Source organism: Linepithema humile, chromosome 1 (assembly GCF_040581485.1).
Source record: "Linepithema humile isolate Giens D197 chromosome 1, Lhum_UNIL_v1.0, whole genome shotgun sequence".
NCBI lineage: Eukaryota > Metazoa > Arthropoda > Insecta > Hymenoptera > Formicidae > Linepithema > Linepithema humile.
Genome location: NC_090128.1, coordinates 9469399 through 9493649, shown reverse-complemented (window position 1 = coordinate 9493649; position 24251 = coordinate 9469399). Strand labels below are relative to the sequence as shown.

Genomic DNA, 24251 nt, shown 5'->3' with positions numbered 1-24251 from the left:
ATCCATGCGCACGGTCCGACATGCGTGTTCCTCTGTTTCACAACACTGTCATGACGATGACGGTGTCAGTTCGGTTCGGTTCCGACGCTTCCGGCGCGCCGGAACCTCAGTTCCTGCTCGCGTATCGACGAGCAAAGGCGAAGTGTTCTCGACGCGTCACGCGCCGACTCCTTGTCGCCGACAGCAGTGATTAGCAACTGTGCGAAAAGTGCAAAGGAGTCAAAAAAAGATGCGGCCGAACGTTCTTACGATGGCACGTGTTTTCCTGCCGATTTTGCTGATGGTGGCTGCAGCAACCGCGAGGATTCACAAGCTAGACATACGGGTTAGTTGCTGTGACGTGACTTTTACGGACTCACTCATTATTATTGTGCGCCTAATTGCGATCTAAAAAAAAATACGATGTGTGATTACACTGCATTATTAAATTGGTTCGAGAATTTTTTCGCGTTTATGTTCGTTTGCGTCTACGTGTCGTTTCAACGAGTTAATGATTATCGCGCAAAATGTGGTGAATTGATCCTGCAAAATGAAAGGCGAAGGACGCTCGCAATATGCAATACACTGTCTACAATCGTGCGTGCAATCGAAAACAGTATCGCGCGAAGCGACCCGTACTATCACGAGTGACATGTCGGCGTTGATAATTTCAAAGTGCGCTATTATATCCCGTCACTTTGTGTCGTCGACAGAAATTATCAGTTGCATTCACTAGTTGTTAATAGGCATATTTCGATAGTTATACGATGCTCTTTTCGGCGTAAGAGAATTCTATAAAAATTATAACGCATACCGTCATGTCGAGTGTACGTCACTGATTATATCAATTTGCATGGTCACGGTAGAGCGATATGTCAAAAAATTATGCCGGAGAGAAATCATATACGAAGCAAAAACCGAAGGACGCAAACAACGTACATAAATACACAAGTCTGTCCTTTTTTGGAGCTACTTTTTTGCCTCGTGGTCCTTGCTCTACGTTCTTCGTACGATGCATGCAGTTTTACTACAAAAAAATGTTGTTTGCATTTCAGAAAGATGACAGGCACTACATCACACTAAGCACATTCGGTTTCTTCAGAGGTGGCATTCTAACTGTGAATCTTACGAATTTCAAGTTTGAGCCGGCTGACGCCAATAAAAAATTGACACCGGAAAGTGCAACGAAAGCTGTGGTAAGTTGCATATTAATCAATCCGCGTTAATGTAAACTCAACAAGCACAGTGTCTCATTAAAATATATTTAAGAATCATTCAAGATTTCTCTTAACAGATTCGGAAACATTTTCTTAGAAAAATATTCGAAAGCAACGAAAGGTTTCAAAATTTTAAATTAAAAAATTAAAAATTCTAAGAATCAATGGAAAAAATTATATTTAAAAATAAAGTTAATCCTGATATGTTTTCTCTCTCTAGAAATAATATGTTTCAGCTTCTATCAATTATATTAGCAACTTTATACTAAAATGTTTCTGTGCCGTAAATTTATTTTCTGCATTGCGATGCATGTCTTCATCGTAACTCTGATTTAACAACAATGTAAACAAAACATTTCAACGAATTAAATTTTATGACTCGCTTCATCATTTTGCCACAAATTAAATTCTAGTTGCAAAACAGGGCACATGTGCCATGCAATACATTCTGTTGTGCAGCAATGGACACCTGTTTCCATCTTCCGCACTTTGATACGCTCGCGCGGAGAACCACCCGCGTTTATAAATAAGCGTGCGAGTATGCGATGCTGTGTGTATCATCGACTTGTTGGACTCGTGAATGACTTGTTCATACTTTCAACATACGCATAACTGGCACATAAAACCTCCCACTATGTATTTCCCATTCTATATTGTTATCTCATCTATAATAGCACTCGTTTTGCACGTGTTGTATTCTGCATTTTTTATACGAAAAACTCTCAATTCATGTTCAATGTTTATAATATTTATAAAACTAAAAATGTTTTAAAATATATTATAAAAATTTATATAATTTAATTTATATTATTTTTTAAATTCTTTTTGGCAAAGTAAGAAAATAACTGCAACAGAATGTTTATAAAATTATAACTCTATCATTATCTTATGATTCATAAAAATAACGTTTTAATCTTAATTGCAGTTTGGATTCAGCTTGAGCCAAACGCTCATCGATGCGATTAATCCGTACTTGCACAATCACCTGGATGGATGCTTGCTACAAAATATGTCGAATCCCAAGGCAGAGCAGAAAGATGACAGCTCTATCATATATTTTACCATGGACTTGAAGAATTTAACGTAAGTTGTGATACAATTGCGGCGTTGAAATCTGCACGAAAATTTAACCAATAATTTCTAAATCAATGTTGTAGGATGCAAATAAATTGCAGCCGCAATGTACGCGCTGCACATATTTATAGAGATCCCAGCACAGTGTTGATGTACCGAACGAAGAGGAATTCATTATCGGAATTCAGCGATACAGCGCTCTTTCCACGAAGAAAACGAAATACACCGCATGGTGAGTCGCATTAAATCGAGCGTGAATTTATTTTTATTTCCACGCGACAGTAAAAAGATGTGAGTTTACAGGGAGTATATAAATATAGCTAGCAAATATTGAAATATGTATATCTTTCATCGATTGTTATGGCAGTCTAATTGTATTTCTCACGTGTAATGTGAGCAGCGTTTATACTTAACGTGTAATGTGTTGCACAATGTGACAGATCGCGTTCAGTTGTTGGACTTGCAACATTTGGCATGTGCTTATAAACGTGGTAATTATGCGAGCAGATAGGCTGCGATAGACCGAGAGATATCTCATTTAGCCTCCACGTTGCGTAATCCGGAATCCGAGCTCTAGGAGATTTCGCTTTCAAAAAACTCTGATCTGTATACTGTTTGCTATGAATAGAGCAATGAAATTCTGTCTAGGACAAGCGCAAAAACGATGTCTGGTAAATGTTATCAATGATGTGTACGGTATATCGAAAATAAACCATCGCGGTATTCGCGAGATATTTTCGACACTTCTCCACCGCCTAATATTAGAGGTATAATTTAACTGCAACGGGTAGAACAGGTGCAAACTGGAGACTTGGCTTATGATCCTGAATTGCGGCATTCCTCACATATTAGCAATTATTATTATCGTGACGATTGCATTTTGAAGTGTAATAGTTTGAAGATTAAACATTTTTATGTTTATCATTGCTTCTCCATGGAAGTTATTTACGATGCATCGTAAACATAATAGATAATATTACGGAGCGAGGTGTGATAAGCGGAAATTATCGTTATTAAATAGGTCGCTATAAGTGTAATGTAATTATTCAGTGCGATTGAAAATTATTTTGCAAAATACTGTAATTATATATATAGTTATATTCAGAATCATTCAGAGACTGTGTCTTGAACAAACGCTATGAACTAGTAGAAATGTAGCTGTTCGAAAAATACGTGAAACATTCCGGGCATATTTCGCGCATTATTCACGCAGCGCTTTTAACGATGATTGATGAGTGATGGCACGTGATCTTTAACCAACATCGATGATCGAACACTGCCGTAGATGAGAGATGCTATAATTAACGCGACTCGTCCCCGATCTTATAAATAACGCGAAACGCAAGTATTTTTGAAGGTTCGGTTAGGTAACTGTCTTTTGCGCTTAGTACATCTGTCGTCAGCAATGTTTCACCTCGATTATTCGCCATTCGCGACGAACAGACGTCACATTCGTCGACAGAAACGATCTACGACTCAGCCCGTCAATGGATTGTTCTATTTTTCATGCGGCCGAGTCTTTTGCTTTCTTTTCAGGAATTTATTGTCAAATGAAAAATCTTTCTGCGCAGAGATCGAAAGAACATTTGTTAGCGGCGGTGATTTAAAACTCGGGTCGGAGAGCAACGCCTGCTCCGGTCTGAAACTGCCGATGACAATGGAGACGACGACGAAGGGCGAAAGATCGTATAACACGAGCTTTGTCATGTACGTCGCCACCGACGACGAAACGGGCCTGTACAATCTCTATTTTCACAATTGTCATAATTACGACAGCTACAAAGAGCCGTTGCTCGTGGATTTCACGGTGAGACTCTTAAAAGATGATTTAAAAAATTAGGAAATTAAAAATCATTTGTCACGCTGATAAAGAAATTATTTTTCTCGCAGGTAGAAGTAGCGGAAATTAATAACGACAACTTCCTCAGCGCCGGCGAAATGCCGCTGCCGACTTTATACTTCACGATGGCGCTTCTCTTCTTTTTGTCAGGCTGTTTCTGGGTGTTTATTCTTAATAAAAGCAAGTAAGGGTAAAATAATAATGTAAGATACAATAAAACATTAGCAAAATAAAATGTAAATGTTTACTTTTACGATAGGCACACCGTGTTCAAGATCCATTACTTAATGGCGGTGCTGGTTTACCTGAAGTCTTTCTCATTGTTGTTTCACGGGATAAATTACCACTTCATCCAAACCAAGGGCGAGCATGTGGAAGCGTGGGCAATTTTATACTACATTACACATCTTCTGAAAGGCGCCGTTCTCTTCATTACTATTGTGCTCATTGGCACAGGATGGAATTTCATAAAACCTATTCTCACGGACAAGGAAAAGAAACTCTTCATGCTTGTTATACCATTGCAAGTAAACATCGACATCTCTTTTCCTTATTTAGATTAAGAAAATGTCGAAAAATGTGTAATTAATTTTTTTTTTAATATTATTATGTCCAAATACTTTAAATTCGAGAATTTAATTTAATACTTTAACTTTGAATTCAATTTAAATAAAACGAGCGAATTTAGCAAATTAAGCTTGAAAAATACAAATACGTAGTAAAATCTTTGTTGCAAATATTATTGCAAATTAAAAATACGCAGATTTTATATTTTCTTAAATACAAAATGACTTTAATGATGACAGATGTTTCTTCGTAGGTATTGGCAAATGTGGCTGAGATAATAATTGAGGAAAGCGATGTGGGCAATTTACGTCGCGAAACCTCGCGGGATACATTCATACTTGTCGATTTGATTTGTTGCGGCGCAATTCTATTTCCGGTGGTGTGGAGCATCAGGCATTTAGAGGAGGCTGCCCGCACGAGCGATAAAGCAGCTATGAACTTGCGCAAGCTAATGCTGTTTAAGCATTTCTACATGATGATAGTTTTCTACATATACTTCACTCGAATTGTAATGTACATACTGAAGGTACGCCGTTGCGCGAATCACAGCGATTTCCGCCAGATATCGATTTCATAGATTACATTAATCATGAATCATACTTTAATGCATTCGAAAATAACTTCCGTTGCAGATTACTGTACGCTTCGACCATCAATGGTTGGAACAAACATTCAGAGAGATGGCGAGTTACGCGTTCTTCGTCCTGACAGGTTACAAATTTCGACCGGCGTCCGCGAATCCTTATTTCACAGTACCGAGCGAAGAAACGGAGGCGGACGATGAAGACGACAGAATCGGTGTCGTGTATGTATCAATTTAATTTATCTCCAATATTTTATTCTTCCATTAATTTAAATTTAATTCCATTGATTAATAAATTTAAATTCAATCCTCTTATTTTTAATCGTTATAAACAACAGCTTTTCTATATTTTTCTAATTTTGCATATTTTTTCACCTTGTGCCATTTTACATTATAATGCAAAGATAATGTTACTATTATATATGTATATCGATATCTTTTTCAGCGTTTCCGGTAACAGCATCAGCAGAGACTTTAGTAAAGTGAGCAAGGTGCCGAGAGCGGTGAGGTCCGCGACTTCGAAAGACCCATCTACGGAAGAGGAACGGCACAATCTCTTTCACAATATGGAATCCTCTCGCGAATACGATTGAGAACAGTGGGAGTAAGTCGTGATGGACCACGTTACGTGACGAATGCGTCCGCGATTGCGAGATCTTCGAATTCAAGTCGCGAGCTAAAGCGTGGAGAAACGATAGACGAAGCAAAAGGCGATGAAGAGAAACCAATAAGGATACGCGACTCAGATCTGCAAGTTTTCTATTCTTAGATTCGTTTTATACTTCTCGGATGAGGAGAAAAAGTGCAATGTACCTCAATTTCGTACGTATGCAATCAATAACCGCAGGTTTATTTATTCACAGGGAGATATTTTAAATCGTAGTGCATTTTTCTTAGGATATCGACTATGTATTTCTTGACCGCCTTCCGCTCTCGTTGTCTACCATTCGATCAGACGTATTAGTGAGACACTTCTTCCTCTCTTTATTTTCTTTAAGGGATACTTTGATAAAAACTGAAGTTATTCATTTCGCACTTAACGTTCCACAACATTACGATGTTATGACACTAATGTGAGAAGCAGACGATGGATACACGCGCGCTTTTTCAAGTCGCGCTTTTTGTAGTCGGTTTTCCGTAGGCATTTAGAGAAACATTTCCATTTTCTTCTTTCTCATGACACACGCTTAATCTCCTTGATATAAGAATCTTGTTGATGATGCGAATATTTTGTATTTGCACTGTGTAATCTTATTTTTTAGACGAGCGGTGCAATAATCTCATCTAACAAATATGTATCCTCTCGCGATATTACGCGATACTATTGTACTAGGGTTAATGTTATTACTATTCGATAGTGGCTCTACCGGTAGCTGACGAAACTTAAGAACGATATATGCCGGCATATATCGTTCCTCGAACTGTGATGTGTTTGCAACAATCGTTCTCTCGAAATTTTGAAATTTGTATTAATTTGTTTTCTCTTACATATAACTGTAATACATAACTGTGTAAAGTGAATTTCTTTCTTTGCGAAGGGACCCTTCAATCCGCGACTGATTATAGTACTTACTATTGTACACAATTTTATATGTGTCGTCGTCACTATTGTTATCTAGGGCCAGCATGGCCCTGGTTATCCCGCTATTACCAACTATCGTATACCTATGTCGAGACATGAAAAGTGTTCAGAGAATATTTAGAGCGGATATTTTTATGAACAATGTTCCATGTGTGGCTATTTATTTGTTCCCTTTCCCGTGTATATTGTATATGATGAAACACTGTTACAATCCCCAGTGTTAACTTCTTATCGATCGTTAGATTTAATAAGAAATTAAGAAGAAAATTGTCGATATGGAGGATGCGAATCTGGATCTACCCGGAGAAGAAATCGTATAAAAGATCGGGAATTTTCTACCTGATTCAGTGCTAACCGAAGCTTAATAAAACTTATTGAATGGCCCCCTAATGCCTCGACTACTGTACCTATCATCTCCTTGCCCGACTAAGGCTACTTTGCCCTCAGATACGTGAGAAACATCTCTATGACGAGTTCATCGCCGCGGCATCTGACGAGCGGAGGTAATTCCTTCACGTCCCTTCTCGTCCGCAAGAAGAATGAACGTGACAATCAGTGGAAATAAAAGTTGCTTCCTTGTTTCTGGCAGAGGATCGACATTAATACAGCGGGTGCTCGTTGAAGAAAAATCGTTGCTTTATTTCCAACGGCTTTTAAGTCGTTTCAAAGCAGTAATAAATTAAATCGGCGACCGAGCAGCTGGCAGTTTGACTCGCAAGTCGGTTTACACCTCGCGGTGGAAATTGCAGCCGCTGAAAAAGACCGAGAGGCGATAAAATAGATTTAGAGTGACGCCGCTTTCATCGCGTATATACACGTACGTTTTTACGGTCGCTATAAAACCGCCGCTTGCGGTTTTGCGGTATTGAAACGCAAACGGGCGAACAGTACCTTCTATAAAGCGTGTATAGAAGCGAAAGTTAAAGAGATCCCGCGAGATTCTGGGCTGACTTATTTTTGCGGACTCTATGTTACTAATTTATAAAAAGTATTTCTTTCGCGGCAAAAAATATTTATATTATACGGTTACTTTTGGTTTCTGCGAATATAAAAAATGTGGAAGAACGATAGATTAACGGTAATAACATGGAGAAAATAAAATATTAATACAATTGAACAATAATATAATAAATTTGTTGAATTTAATTGAGAAATGTAACGGAAAAGACAAGATTGATATTCCTTGGTGATGCTTTGAATTTCATTTGAAGGAATGCACCCCAGCATAGCTAGGGAGCTGACCAGCGACCTAGTATTTACGGCGCAGTCCATCAGTTCCTAGCAAACTTTCCCTTCATGCACTTTGTTCGGTTGCATGTCCTCACGTACTCGATTATTTAGACACTACGATACCTCGTAGACGAGAGCAATATCCTGACGCGACGGATTTGCGACGCTTTATTTCGGTGGGTTATTGCGATATGTATTTATATTGTGTTGCCGCGTCAAAATGAAACTGCACGACGGTGCGAGAAAGGCTTTAAAATAGTGCTTTCAATATCCGGCTATTCGGATATTACTCGAGCACCCAATTCTAAATGACCCAAGCACTACTTTAAAATGTTCGTCGAGCGATCGGTCTATTCAGCTTTAACCACGTACGTAAAATAAATACATGGCAAGTATATACAAGGGAGAATAAAAAAATAACTTTAATATGACAGTAAAAAGGAACTGTGAATATTAAGGTTTTGACTCTATTTTTGACTCTCCCTCGTAGATACATTCGATTGTTTTTGCGAGACGTACCTTCGCACTCGCGTCGAACGGCGGGCGGATTTCTACTTCCGCGAAGTTTCAGTCGGCGGCGCGTCGGCTAATCGCACCTCACGCGTGACTCACGTAACGTGTAAATTATCGCTGGCATATAATTTTCCGGACGTAATCGCGGCACAGTCATAGTTTTATCATGATCGAAGACCTAGCGTGCCCTACTTTCCTCGACAAGTGCGTCATAAAGTGGAGAAAAGAGGCGTCGAACGAGAATGTTATTGTCGCTAACAATAAGATCAATCTTGGCGTTAAACCGCATCGATTCTTTTCGCATAAACAAAAAATTCAATTTAAACTTTCATCATCTTAACACAAATAAATTTTTTAAAGCGCGTAAATATAGAAATAGTATTAGATAATTTTCATCAGAGAAAATATTACATCATCTAATCTTATTTCTTACAATTCACTTATATTTTTTACATCTCTTTTTAATTTTTTATATATATTATTATCTATGATTGTATTTGATTGGACTTCACAAGTCTGCAGTACGAAAACGCTGGTCAATTTTTTTTTACTCAACTAACAAAATATCATCAAGTTTGCTGTACACTCTCTTGCGGACTCATGATTTATTTCCAGATAAATAGTTTTACGACAACGACCATTCGGATATGTGAGTTTGATGTCTTAATAAAACGTATGTGATCGTTATGATAAAAGAAACATCGATGCTATTGATACGCAGCGGTGCCTTGTTGCACGTATAAGGGACTCAGAAATCTCTTGTCGCGGATTTCCCTTGTCCCTTGTTAGCTTGTCGACCTCATGCCGAGGTATACAAGTTTTTAAGCTGCGCTCCCTGTAGATCAAATCCCCCATTTCGATCATGCCACCTTCTGAGCGAAGAAGGTGGCATGATCTTTTTCGCCCGCGGCACGAATTCGAGCTTGTTGCGTCCGTCCAACGCGTGATAAATATCATTCAAGCTATGACACTTGTAAGCTACAACATTTAACACTTATTCTGAGGGTCGTATAATATTATACGCTCTGTCATCGATAAATAATTTGGTTTCTCGATCTGATTTTTTTATTTTCTACATAGAATTAAATATCAATTTTACAAGTTTGATACTCTCATCTTTTCGCGGTGCAATTCTTAAAAAAAGGCATGTAAATTTTCATTATTGTCACTTTTTCACTGATCCTGATTGGCTATTTCCAAATTTTTTGCTTAAATCCTTTCTGGACTTTATCAAAGATGCAATTCAACTGATTTAATATAAATGCTCGCGGTCCGATTATTTATTTTTTGAATTACTCTACATTTTACATTTATGTAATAATCTAATTATAAGTTTAATTAATTTCTGTATGTGAATAACAGAATTTGCATTAAATAACACTGTATATAGGGCTGTAAATTGTGACAATAATGGTGGTATAATATATAAATGATGGACTTTTATAATAATCTTTTTCACTAATTGTAAGATGTTATTACTATATGTACATACTCGGCATGAGATGTTACCGTGTGTTTTGATAACTGTTAGTTAGACTTGGCCGACGTATAAATATTTACATTCGAATGGGAAACTGCGTCTTCTTTCATCCTCTCTTATACTTTTCAACAGAAACTTTTCAGTTACACGCGTCCAGTCACTTCAGACGGACACAGTGTTGCTAAATATTGGAACTAAAAAGCATTTGTGGAAGTATTATATAAAACTGCCGGATTTTGAAGTACAGTGCATGTTTTGCGAAAATAAATATTATATAAGCCCTGCAAGCTTCGGAAGACATATACAAACACATCATAAAGAAATTTAGAAATACGAAGAAGAGAGAAAACTACATCTGAATTTGCAGAAAATCACTTAAGTTCGCATTCTTCAGCGGCAGAAGCAAATACTCATCAAGAAATTTAAAAATACGAAGAAGAGATAAAACTAATAAAATGACTATGGTACGTATTTCAAGTATTTAAACAAGTTATGTATTATCTGTGTGATGCAAATGTTCTGTCTATATCTGAATTTGCAGAAAATCACTTAAGTTCACATTTAAAAAAAACAACGGGAGAAGCATATACCTCGCAAATGGCTATGGAAATATTGTACAAAAAGAGATGGAATGAATGAAGAGGAGGAGTGTAATATTTGTCACAACGACTTAGCTATTTCAAATCATCTGGATTATCATATAGAAATGACACATTCGGACAAATTGAAAAATACGCAAGAAACATTCTTTCATACATTCTTTCATGCATTCTTTTATATGTATGTAAAGTTTAAAAGTTGGATATCTCGATAATAATACAGAGCAATCTCTTAGTGTGGCATAGAAAAATACTAAAGTTTACACGGATCATGAAAAATATATGAAATATATCCTTTAAGTGATCTAAACTATTAGATAAAAATAAAACATTTTCGTCACAGATAATGCAACTTTAATGCCTATGAGTTAAAATATTATATAATAAATACTTTTGGACTTTACATAAAAAATGCATAAACAAATATTTAATCTCGAAGAATATACCGAAATTGATACGGATTATGAAGAATATATTTCATATATTCTTGATGATTCATATAAACTTCAAGATTAAAAATTTTTTTATGCATTTTTTGTGTAAAGTCCCAAAGTATTTAATATATAATATTTTAACTCAGTGGTGTTAAAATGCATTATTTGTGACGAAAACGTCTTATTTTTATTTAAAAGTTTAGATCTTTTAATGTTCGCATTTTGAGAAAAAAGTAAAAAAACATACATTTCATAATTGGCTATAAAAATATTGTATTAAAAGTAATAATTTTAAAGTATAATATTTGTCACACAGAGACATATCAAAGTCAATAAACATCGATGTCTCACTAAAGACAAAAATATCAACAATTTAGACAATAATTCAATTTCAAATATTTAATTTCTATATAATTTTTTATACATTTTTACGTTTATGTATTTTCATTATATTTTGTATTTTATGTAATTTATTATTATAATTTCTGTCAAAGCCTCCAAATGTAATATATTAATTGTCGGTGAAATATATCAATTAAAATTTTCAAATTGTATTTGTTCGAGAAATGTGTATGTGATACCTAAAATACATTCATCATAATACAAATAAATTCATCATTAGAGAGTGTGTCATTTTATTATTTTAAGGTAGAATATTTTGTGTCTCTAGTATAATTAAAATTTGCAAAATTCAGAAAATCTATAAATTAAATTCCAAAAACAGATGTAAAAATTTAATTAATTTGGATCAATATTTCTTTCTCTTTAGCGGTGGCATCTTTTAAGTAACTTTGATATTTCTCACAAATATCATGAATTTTTATTTCGAAATTTTTTGATTATATTTCTCACGAGTAAAGAAGAACGTTATACAGTTTGAATTTTGAGAGTTGAGAGAGCATGAATCGTGAATACAATGTCTCAAGAGATTCCGAATGGAACGTCGAGGGACATAAACATAAACGCGCTACTGTTTCTCCTTCTCCACCGCGTCTTAATATTTCCAACTTTCTCCATCTACGTCATAGTTAGAGACATGACTCAGAAAGGGATGGAAAGCGCTCGAGATTAGTTAGTTAATACTTGTTCGAGTTAGAAACTACCCCAGGATTAGTTAATCAAGGTTATCGGGGGTAATTGACCCTTTTGCGAGACGCGAGCCCAAATGCGGAAAGTTCGACGGTGGATCATCGAAGGATTCGGTCATGAAAGCAATTTATCGTGTCGATACAAAACAACACCCACCGCCTTCTCCACGCAGTCTGCGCCGTTGAGCAAAAGTGGTTACGACCCGTAAATCTCAAAACCCCGCAGTCTATCCAGGTAGTCATAGACGAACATCATCGTCGCCTCGCCTGTTGTAAAAGTTATATGTCGCGCGATGAAAGTGGATTACGAGAACATTAAAATCTGTATCACGCATAAGATTTTATTGAAGAGCATATTGCACGCGGAATAATACGTTAATCGCGCAAATTTGTAGAATTTCAGGATTTTTAATCAAGATGAACATTTTTCGCAATGATTTGGACATCCAAATACTATTTGTTGATATTGCAATACATTCTGCATCCTTACTGCTCAAAACGTTGCAAAAACCCGCATCTGCCGACGCGACCGCAAAACGCGCGACTTCTAATTATTATTCTCCTGGTACCGTTTCGCAAGTTTATCCGCAACGCATCGCAATGCACTCCGATGCTGTCCGGATGCCTTTCAGATAATAGCTGCGAATATGAATATCAGATAAGAGCGAGCGAGCGCGGACGAAGCGAGGGCGTCGCGTACTAAATTAGTATTTATAGAACTGAGAGCTATAGCAGAGTCGTGTGATTAGCATCACCTTGTTAGCTCACACTTCGCGTCGTTGTCTTCTTAATTCCGATTGACCGGAAATCTTGCGCCGGCTTCAATCCCTGCATTTTTGCATGCATTAGCAAAGGGAGCGTATTTGATCTCTCAACTTCATATATGTATAAATGCACGCAATCGTCCGGAACGCATTCGATGATATTGCAAGACGTTTCCGCAAGAGTCGCAATCTTATCAGGATTTTCTTCGTTTTCTTTTTCTGCTGCACGTTGTTTTTTTCTCGCGAATCTCCAGTGCTGGAGTGCGACGCATGCGTCGCGTGATCGAAGCGGTTGACTCGTGCACTCGTGAAAATTCTCCAGTTGGCGCCGCGACGCGCTCGAAGGAGCTCTCGTTCGTTCGACGGCGTCGCAAGAACGAATCGTCGCCCTTTCCGCAGGTCGGCGAAAAACAGAGAAAAGATCCAAGGAGAGGAAAAAAGAACTGCGTGAGATATTACTTCCCACTTTCCGGAAATAACACGCGCGAGATTCAATCGCGAGAAATGCAACCGGCGCGCATCGCGAGGTAATTATAGCATCGTTATTGTTTTGAGCGTTTTGATCATCAGAATGACCGCAGCGACGCGTATGGCTCGCACATGTTTTCGAGCGTGCGAGCGAAATGATTTGCATGCCGCACCGCGTGCGGAGCGATGCCGTTTGCCGCGGAAGATGCATGTTAAGCATTTCGTTCTAATTGACAAAGCAAGGATAATGAGCAATCAATTACGTTAATTATCAAGCTAGAAAGCGTTAATAGCAGTTTCCTCGATATTGTTCATTCTATTAATTATTAGTGCATGTTTCTTCATCATTTCTTAGACTAGAGAATTGAAGATAAACGTGCTGAAAAAATTGCAATGCAACAATTATTAATCGTCAATCGTCAGTTAATATCGATATTTATATGCGTTGATTCTGCTTTTCGCTTTAAAAATATAAAATAATTATTTATTTTCTGCAGCATAAAAATTTCCAGAGCAACAATTTTATTGACAACTGTCATTTTGTTCCCATTTTAAATCAAATAATTTATACAGTAGAACACTGTTTTGTCAAATTTTAATAAATCGAACGAATTCCGTTAAAAATATTCATCCACAGCGCGGAATTTAATCAGCGCTCTCACGCATTACAAACGGTTGCAGCTTAAAATTAATATTTCAGCCGATATAAAATATTTAAGTTGTTACTCCGCTATATATATAGAGAGAAATAAAATATATAGAGAAATTATTGAAAATAAATGTACAAAATGTTTAATGTGCTATACATAATTTCCGTAAATTTCAATCGGATTTTGTCGCTGTTACCCGAGAAAATAATAATCAAATATGGAAAAATACACATTTGTAAAAATCATGTACATATATCACAAATTGTATATTTAATTTTTATGTGTTTCTCTATTTCTTAAAATATGCTTAACGTTTCTCAGATCAATCAGTTTCCACAAGAACGTGTATTTTTTCCAAATTTTAATCATTATTTTCTCGTGTCATAGCGACAGAATCCGATTGAAATTTACAGAAATTATATAGTACATTAAACATTTTGTACATTCATTTTCAATAATTTCTATATATATTTTTTATTCTAATTATATTATTATTTCTATATATATACAGCGGGATAACAACCTTAAAAAATCATCTCTACCAATATAATTGCATCGTGTAACGGAAAAGTGTATAGCGTGAATTAAAGCAATGTGACTTTCAATGGCAAGTCGCACATGCGACAGAACGTTCACACCGGTCTATTTCGCGTTTCCATGCGATATTTATCATCTTACAAAGATTACGTGTAAAAATGTCGTTGAAAGAAATACACGTGCATTGATGACGCTGCATAAAATTAGATTTGGCTGAAAGCGTGCTCGATCTTCGATGGAAATCACTTTACACCGCATATATATGTGCATCGAAACGTGAGAATTGCCGGTTGTTTGAATTTTGAATACAACGAAAGCTCCGGTACCTTTTCGACCAATGCTAGGTGCAAACGCAGAGTCGCAAACTTTCGACGGGACAAAAATAGCGGACATTTCCTTTCTCGTTGCGTTTGCAAACGTCGAGCGTGTTGCATAAAAATGAGCCGCTTAAAAATGAGCTTTGGCTATATTTGAGCTTTCAGAAGTGAGAATAAAGTCATTTATCGATTGGGATACATTTTAATAGTATATGTTGAAAATAATATCTAGCGCGTTATTAAGAATTGTAATTTACAATCTATTTATATACAAAAACATAATAAGTCTAAGAATCTAATTTATTGCACCATTTACGAATCAAATTCGTTTGCGTCATTTATTCCATATGTCGTCTTGGAAGCACAATTTCCGGAAATAGCCTGTACATTACTGCAAATCGATGCCCTTTACAAACGATCAAACAAAGAATTCGAGTGATGACTGAAGATTGCTATTGAGAATGGAGCAAGTAAGCGCAAGCCGTTTAGCGCGTTTCGAAGGATTTTCTCGAGTGCGCTTGCAAGCAGCAATGTCGCTTGTCAGTACGTGCTCAAGTGCCTCCATTTCGGCGAGTTCAAAGGCCAGCTTATCTTTGTCATTTGCTGCAATGACGACGATTCTCAGGCGACGATATTTCGAACCGCGTATGAGCTCGCTCATACCGGGATGAGACCGCCCGAGAGCGTTCGTTTACTGTATTCGCGGGTCACTCTTAAAGCGGCGGCGATATGTAGCAAAGAGCATGCACCGTGTTTATGTCATACGTTTAACGCTAAATGCTTAGTCTGGGCGCGATTCTTAGCCCGCGATAACATCGACGAATACGGTCGCCATATTGAACGGATAAATCACGGAAACGGACGACCGTGTTTAACGCCAGACGCGCGGCACACGAATACCGTATACCGTATTTTACGTCCTTCGACGCAAACGAATACGGATTTGCACGCGGAAGCATGCACAGAACCAATAAAATGCATGGCATAAACTACGCTATTGCTTTGCGCTGTGGTTCGCAGTTGTCATTACGACATTCCGCATTCTTTTCGATCTCTCGGAGCACATTCGCACGCGAGGGGATCTCCTTCATTCTGCGCGCGTATAATAGCAGGTATAATAGCGCGGACGAGCGATAAGCTAATAAAGTTAAGACCGGCGCTCGTTAATATCCCCTTTTTTTATCGTGAAAACGTGTCCCGCCGAGAGCGCAATTATTACTGTCACGGCGGCGGGACGATTTAATCGTGGCGTCATGCTGCAACTTCTGCACCAAACAATCTTAGGAGCGGTTTCAGTCCTCTCTTGTTTTCACTCCTCTCTCTTCATCTTCCTAAGCGTCCTGGATTCACGGCTATTCGGAATCCGTCCACGATTCGCAAAAAAAAATTTTTTTCGCTCGACTCTTTCGCGTCGAACTTAAATTAAAAATGTTGGCGTACGCAACGTGACGTGAATGGAAAAGCGAATATTCCACTGCCAATGTGTACAGGAATACGTCAGCGCGTACTATCTCGATCTCTGACGGACGGTACTAGCAATATTTACAAGCGAGAAGAAAAGAGAGAGAGAGAAAAAGTGAAAGAGAGCAAAAACGTAATAGAAATTCATAATGCTGCTGATGCGCGAAGGGGTCCAACGCCGGGCGTTGAAAAAAAAAAGAGAAAAAGCAATAAGAGTTGATTAGACGCCTGGCAGGTGGTTGTAATACCGCTGTCAGACGTGACATTATTAATGCATTAACAATATCTCTGGAAAACAGCTGAATGTAACGAACTTGTGGCAGCCAAAAATCGTTTGCTTGTCGTTACATGTTGCGTTTGTTTATTCACATAATTACATGACAATAATATATACACTGTTTGATATAAAAATCGACGTAAGTCAAAGCAAATCTTTCCGCCTAATAAAACTTTGCGTGGGCCATATTGATAAAAAGATTTAAAAAAAAAACGACAATTACTACAAGAACCATTTGTTTCAGAAAATCTGTATCTTAATGTTACAAACTAAAAACTATGTAAAGTTAAATGTCTGGGCCTAAAATTATTACGTTTTATCAGACTGCGATAAATTTTTTTTTAAACAGTGTAATTTTAAGTCAATTAAAATTCTGCCATTTTTTTAATACTTACATTAGTTTTAATTTTTTGATACTTAGCAAATCGAATTTTTTTCAGTTTTTTTTTTATCTAAACTCTATAGGTTGGTATGTGTTATATATCTTAGCAGTTTGTGTAGCAACAACTGTTGTTAATATCGCGCAACTGGTGCACGAAATAGTCTTCTTTCACGAAGCCGAGATTCCCCAGACGCCTTTTATCAGCGTGAAAAATATTCCGTCATGAAAGCTCGCGTAATCACGTTTTAGCCACCATTGAGGATAATTGCCCGGAGTTCTCTAAGCAGATCTAATAAGAAATTCCTGGAGCGCGCTGCCGGTCTTACGCACCTAATTAAAAACTAAATTTACTAAAATTTCCCTGTGCGAGTTTCAGTCCTCACGAGCGACTGTATCTTTGAACTTAGGTAAAAATAAAACTCCCCTAATTTTCCGACCGAAATTTCAAAATTATAAATGTTCCTTACAGAATTTTCAGACAAAACGATTTTATGATTAACTTTAGAAGCGTTAGAAAACATAAATAATAAATTTAGATCTATATTCGTGAATTACATATGATTATATTTACATAACAATTTTTATTTGTCCATGTAATTTTATTCAGGAGCAAATATGGATATACGTTTGGATACGTTTTAACGGGTGCACAAAAAAATAATACCTTCAAAAATTCAAAAAAATTTGTCCTTACGTTTGACATAAAAGTGTCCAGTGAATAATCGAGGTTTGGAAGATAGCATTCCGCGGAAAATTCACGAAGATGGAAATCGGACGAATAGGACGGTACAAAAGGCGGGCGATACCCAATTGATATCTTCGATTTGCAAGAAGGACAGGAGAAAATAAGAAAATGATAGCATGGAATTTCACCGGGAATAAAATCTACGCCGCAATTCCGCTGCGTGAAAATGCGATTCACACTCGTCGCAATGTCGATTGATTAATTTCGAGTGTCTTTTCGATGAGCAGCAATTCAGCTTTAGATTTCAAATAGATGTTCGGAGTGATTAGCTTCGAGACGAGTGAATACTTCATTGTGATGGTTATAAGTGGATCACAATGCAGCTAAGCTCTTTCCCCTCGTTAAATTATGAGCTTCAAGTATTCTAAAGCGATTTTAGATTACTTGTAAACGCAAATAATTGCACTCAAGTCAAATCTTTCGTTTAAAATTTGTCTTGTAATTTAATCTTTATATGTAATTATAACACTAAGAACACAAACTGTTCCTCCTTTTCTTTTCATGTATTTTATAATATATAAGTCCTTAATTCGATGCAACAGTCACTTGTCGATCGATTATTCCCTCGTTTTCGAGTCACGCGCTAGATAATCCCGAGAACTGCCAAGGGATATAGAACAAGTATTGCGAGACGTGTGACTGCCGCAGCGCGAATCTCCGGAGTCACTTGAGATAAAACGAGACAAAATCTCACGCAGCAGAACTGGCATATCCCTTATTGTTATTCGTATAGTGCGTTGGCAAATATTACGTTATCACGCGCTATCATGAAAATGCTTTTGCCGGCAAAGACATCGTGGAAAATTGTCGAGGCGACTGTGAAAAAATCGTACTTTGTTTATCGAATTTGTTTATCAATTCTATGCTAACGTATATAGATTTAACGATAGTTAAAACAAATATAAAAGAGCATAAAATAATGATAAAGACTATTTTAATAAAATCTGTAGATTGACATTTTCTTCAAGCTTACAATTAGAATGCTTGGCAATAAATTTTATTGCTCTCATACGTCGGTCAACCGCTAATAATTTTCAACCGATGCCACTGCCGAGATTAACCGGAAATATGACACATCGACCGGCTTCGAATTGTAAACAAAATCACCCAGCTATCAATTTGTTTAATTAACACACTCATCAACCGAGTGACAATTCAACTTGCACGTGTCCTTCCTATTTTTCCTCTTCCTCTCTCTCTCTCTCTTTCTCTTTCGTCTGATAAAACGTCCATCAACCGAGTGACAATTCAACTCGCGCGTGTCCCTCCTATTTTTCCTCTTCCTCTCTCTCTCTCTTTCTCTCTCGTCTGATAAAACGCACGTGCGTCGGTTCGTCCGTGAAAGCTTTACCATTCTCGAACCCAATTGACACATCGACCCGCTAATATGTATTTATTAAATTGATCGAAACGCAATCGGAATGTATCGCGCGGCGATGCTCATGTTAATAGAATGTTTTAAGTAACTGCCGAAATAAGCGCTATAACTCCGAAGAATGTTAAAGGAGCGCGTAATAACGTGCTGTTTCAATAGCGGTACATCCATTTTAAAGAAAGGAAACTCGCGAGAGTACTTCCTCTCTTTAGGAAAATAAAACTTTAAGGCTAAACAAGCGGCGGAAAGGAGGAAAAAAAATCCTTGAAATATAAGTATGCCTGTTGAATGGACGTCTCTCTTTGGAAAAAAAAATTTCCGCTCTTGGATTCTTCTTACTTCTTTAAGTTCGCAACTTCGTTCCGAGACGCGAAGAGAAATGAAGTTGCATTACGACTAAAATAACGCCTTCGGTCGGAAGTGCCTTATCCGATGGCTCTTGAATATGCACGAAAAGTTGCTGGAAATTAAAGATTTGTTTCCATGCGCTCGGCATAATATGACGCCGATAAAACTTGAGTGTCGATAGAACGGAAGCTTCCATCGCTTCCCGCTTATTTCGTAAACGTCGCGTTGTGTGCTCGCGTCGAAAATTCACCGCCTGCGAGCGGCAGCTGATGTGTCCGACGGCTAAACCGGCCGCCCGATCCTCCGGTCCTGATAAGGATTTTCCCTCGAGCGAGCGTCCTCGCGAGAATGAGCGTTCTTGGTGCGGCGGCGGAGAGCGATTCGTTCGTTCAAATGCTCTTAGCATGCAAAACAAAGGGGGCAACTTCGTTTCCCCTGCCTGCAGCGCAATTAGTTCCGCGAGGAGGAAGTTGTAATCGCGTTCTCGGCTGTTTGCGAGTTTTGTCCGGGGCACCCCGGCGCAAGTTTTTCCCCGGGATTTGCGGCGCCGCCGACCGTATCTCGCGTCCGCCCGCTTTTATTCCCGCTCGCGCGTTTGAGGTAACGCTCTCGTTTTCGAGGCGAATAATTTCCGCCGCCACATGGCGACACGACGGGATAGCATCTCGACCGCGGGTCGCAAACTTTCGCCGTAACCAACGATAATTACTAAGAAACACGAATTTCTCAAATTTCTTCATTATGCCGTCCTTTCTTTTTCGCGAGTTCGTGATCGAGTTACGGAATGGTGTTGTGCTTTCAAGGCTTTGTTCGTTAATGGTTTCATAGCGGGGCAAAATAAAGCGAAAGAATCCTGCCATCATTCAGCCTTAACCCTAACTGAAGAACAAGTATATCGTTTATCCTGCTATCTATTATTTTGTTAGACATTATGAATATTAATCAAAAGTTTTTGTATTAAAACTTAATTGGATAATTACCTAGATTTTATCGTTTCGTTCGTTAAATTTTATTCGGAATTATAAAAATAATTTGGAAAAGTTTTCAAATCAAATTTTGTTTCAATATCATAAAACTTAATCAATTGATGTTAATTAATTACCTCTATTTTTCTATTTTTGTTTCTTAAATTCTTTAATTAATTCAATTTGTGAATTATTCTAATTTTACGATGGCAAGCAGGTGGCAAAAATATAACAGTTTTATAGTGTAATTTAGAAGCAGCTATTTTACAGTATTTTAAATTTATTAATACAAATATATTATTAATGTTTAAAATAATATTAGCAATTTATATTGTCTGTCTAATCTCCTGTCATGTACCAAACAAATTCTCATATTCTAGAGACAATTTTTGAAAAGTTCGATTGGATGTTTAGTGAATTAACGCGCAACATTCAGAAAACTTCAGCATAAAAGTTGGTTTGCGCTTTAATCTGTGTTTCGTATCTCTACCCCAGATGCAACAATTGCCACAGCGTCTTAACGGTTTCCGCGTCGCTCTATAACTGCTGTCTGCCTGCGTGATGCGTAATTATCTCGAGTCTATCTGGCGCATTGTCGATAGAAGCAGAGGACAAGCACTCGCCTTAATTAGCTTTGACGACCATCCGGTCGACGAACCTCGAGTAGTCGTAATTTGTTGCGAATCGCGTACGACGTATAGCTGCTCGCGAATCCATCTCGGAGAGTTTGACGGTGTCTCCATCAATTACGACATAATGGTTGTGTGAGAAAATCTGCAGGGAGTCTCGTATATTTCTACGAGAATGAAGCAAAATGTCAAATATTTTGCGTTATTTAAGATAAAGTGATCGCATCTTTTAGAATGTTAGCGAAAAACGAGTATTAAAAAAAAGTTATCACGTCATTACTTTAAAATTTCCTATTAAATTTAAAATAATATTTATATTTCTACTTCTATTTTGTTATGCGATCAACAATTTTCTAAATTTTTCATTCCTTTTAATAAAGACTAAATATATTTGTAATCTGCACTAGTTAAACGTAAATATTATTTACAAATAAATAAAATATTCTATTATTACATAAGGTCTCTTTCTGATGTAAGCATCTTCAATACAAAAAACATAAAAGATCTTTTTAGATTTATAGTTTCAAAGACTGGCACACCTGCCACTATTTATGAATAAACGCGCCGCGGCGTGTGTGTTCGTACATGTGACATGCGTAACACGTGCATCTATTACGTAACTATTACGGTACTATTATCAGCTGTAGCGGTAGATCCAGCAAGACCCATGCAACTTTCTTCGGCGAGTTTGAGTCGATATAATAATCAATATCTTCGTAGAAACATATCATAGCAAATTGAAACAAGTTTTACTTGAAAGCTAAGCTCTAGTACTTACGGTAGATTCGTAATTAGTTACGTTAAATAATTAATTTGCGATATATTACCGATTAATTACAAAAATAAAATTAATCCTTTTGATATGACAGCATAAAAAAGCGAAACAGTCGACAAATCCAAGATAACTTTTATATACATTTTATTACCGTAACAAATGTTTTTAAACAACATATTATATGCTCTGAGTAAAGTTAAAAAAAATTAATAATTATTTTTCAACATTAATGTTACAAAATTAATATTTGAAAAATTTTGAAGTAATACGCAATGAAAGCTTTTAAGTGAACATTGTAGTATCACACTTCTTAACAATTTAATTCATTATTAACATTAGTACACTATAGAGAAGTATCGATCATAAATTTATTTAAAAAAATAGAATTTAAGAATAAATATTGTGAAAATTATATTAAATAGAAAATATAATACAAGCACAGAAATAGATTGCAGATAACCGAGAAAGACACGCGTTGCGCATTTCTAATACCTTATATTACTCATGAAGACCGAAGGACCGGAAGTGATCCTTCGACAGAGTGACAGCGGGGATTGGCAAACGAGAAAAGAGAAGATATCATCGGTCATCGACATGAGCTTGAACGTAGACGTCGTCGTCTTGCCGGGAAGGAAAGAGATTTTACGACGCGTCTCTGATATAAAGAAGGATCTCGTTATCTCGCTTACTATCGCGACATAATCTTTTTTCGTTCCAGCCGGCGGTGGCCGACATCGCGGTGTAAAGTTTATCACGCGTGATACGGCGCCGTCCGTTTCCAAGTGTCAGACTCAGAACCGCCTCGTTCTTCTTTTCATCCTACCTTGACACAGAGAGAGAGAGAGAGAGAGGGGGGAGGGAGAGACAGAGAGAGAAGGAAATAGAGACTATTGCAACGTTCGATCAAGCCGCGTTTTTTCAGGTAAGGAACGTCGCCGTGAAAATGCGTGTCCGCGGTACGCCGCGGGGGCTTCCTCCTTTTCTTTCGAATCCTCGTGACGGGTGTAACGACCTATACGGTATAACTGCCATCTCTGTCGCTGTCGTTACCGACAAGTGGCAGAAAGTCACATATCGTAAAAGCTCGCGCGTTCGTAAAAAAAAAAGAGGGAGTAAAAGATCGTTACTCCTGATTTAACCCAGCCGAGTCCCTAGACGATTACTGCGTGCAAAGCGATTTTCGTGACGACAACGGGATTACGAGGGTGCGTAAACCTGTCCCCATTTGCCGGGCAAACGAGCGGGACGCGGCTTTATGCGTTGACATCGATTTTAATTACGCTATCGGTGGCTCGATAAGCACCCACTAAAATATTTTTCACTCACACCTCCGATCCGCGCCGACCTAATTTCGCTGCTGGCAGTAAAGTTTAATTACCTCCCGAGAGGGTGGGAGAGAGCAGGCTGTATAAAGGAAACAATGATTTAGATAATTCGTTTTTCCGACAGAAGTATTAAATACAACAAATACACAAATGTGATCATATAAAAGAGCTTCGGTAAAGCAAGTTTCAATAAAAACGATAATCTAAAGGAAGTGATAAATAATCAAAATTAACGGAGGCGTGCGAAATAAATTCGTGAAAGAATTACGCGAATTATTGCTGTAATATGCAAATCGCGCGCGGGCGGAGTCGATGTAATTGAAGTGCACGCGCCAATAACGCGTAATTAATTCCGTGTATATATTTCCGTCGGCGGCTACGCGCGAGTTTTGCAAGCGAGTTACGCGATAAATAATGTGCAATATGCATGAGAATAAATTAGATCTCATCCGCGTACACCTCGCCCCGTGTACTTTCCGTGATAAATCTTCTTTCCTCGAGACTCTCTGGTGTCTGCTCCTCAACTCGGAAGATAAATTTCTATCTTTGTAATACGCGACGTATCGCGGTTTATTCAGATCACGTAGAAGGCGGGCTTTTAGTTTTCAATTACCCGTGACGCCTCTCTAGTCGTTTTGCTAAAAGAAACAGTGCGGAAAAAAGACCGTCAAGAAGCGCGTACAGCTTTGTTATAAGCAGGTTTTTCGCCAAGTTTTCCGCTATAAACTTCAGTCTCCGGAATATTCTATTATGACTTTTACGCTGCTTTGCATAAATGTATGAAAATATTGACCCTGTAGAAAAAAATATTGACTGAAGTATCATCAAATGATCAATTGTGAGACTTAAATACATCCCATATGTATTAAATGTGTTCGCTTTTAACATATCTTTGTTTAATTAAAAAATTATGTAATCTATTTTTCAGAATTACATAAAAATTTGATTTTATTATTGCTGCGTACGCTAAGCAGCAATAATATAATAAAAATAAAATGTACGAAGCGTGTGTATCGAAGCGTTTAGCAGAATTATTTCGAATCGCTA

General features: G+C 37.5%; 2 protein-coding genes across 4 annotated transcripts in view; both read left to right on the top strand.

The window, feature by feature from the left end:
* The first annotated feature begins 92 nt into the window (after positions 1–92).
* Positions 93–7232, top strand: LOC105672824 (protein GPR107). 2 transcript variants are annotated; one of them, XM_012367998.2, is made up of 10 exons: positions 93–325; positions 1035–1175; positions 2122–2279; positions 2354–2502; positions 3842–4077; positions 4161–4294; positions 4370–4637; positions 4931–5203; positions 5310–5482; positions 5706–7232. In XM_012367998.2, exons 1-10 carry the CDS (start codon positions 230–232, stop codon positions 5851–5853), a joined length of 1776 nt encoding a protein of 591 aa, XP_012223421.1. In that variant the 5' UTR covers positions 93–229; the 3' UTR covers positions 5854–7232. The 2 variants fall into 2 exon arrangements, with proteins under 2 accessions (XP_012223421.1, XP_067216236.1); XM_067360135.1 differs by lacking the exon at positions 93–325 and adding an exon at positions 784–930.
* A 6005-nt stretch (positions 7233–13237) lies between these two features.
* The window catches only part of LOC105672827 (probable G-protein coupled receptor B0563.6), a 37538-nt gene continuing 26524 nt past the window's right edge, over positions 13238–24251 (top strand). The window contains exon 1 of one of the 2 annotated variants that reach the window (XM_012368003.2): positions 13238–13477. The gene's annotated coding sequence lies outside the window, so the exon portion shown is untranslated. The remainder of the gene's footprint in view (positions 13478–24251) is intronic. The other variant, XM_012368002.2, reaches the window with a different exon arrangement.

Coding starts and splice junctions, on each gene's coding strand:
- LOC105672824 (XM_012367998.2), top strand. CDS start 230: ATGCGGCCGAACGTTCTTACGATGGCACGTGTTTTCCTGCCGATTTTG. Junction 2,280..2,353: donor ATGGACTTGAAGAATTTAAC/GTAAGTTGTGAT, acceptor TCAATGTTGTAG/GATGCAAATAAATTGCAGCC. Junction 5,204..5,309: donor TTGTAATGTACATACTGAAG/GTACGCCGTTGC, acceptor CTTCCGTTGCAG/ATTACTGTACGCTTCGACCA.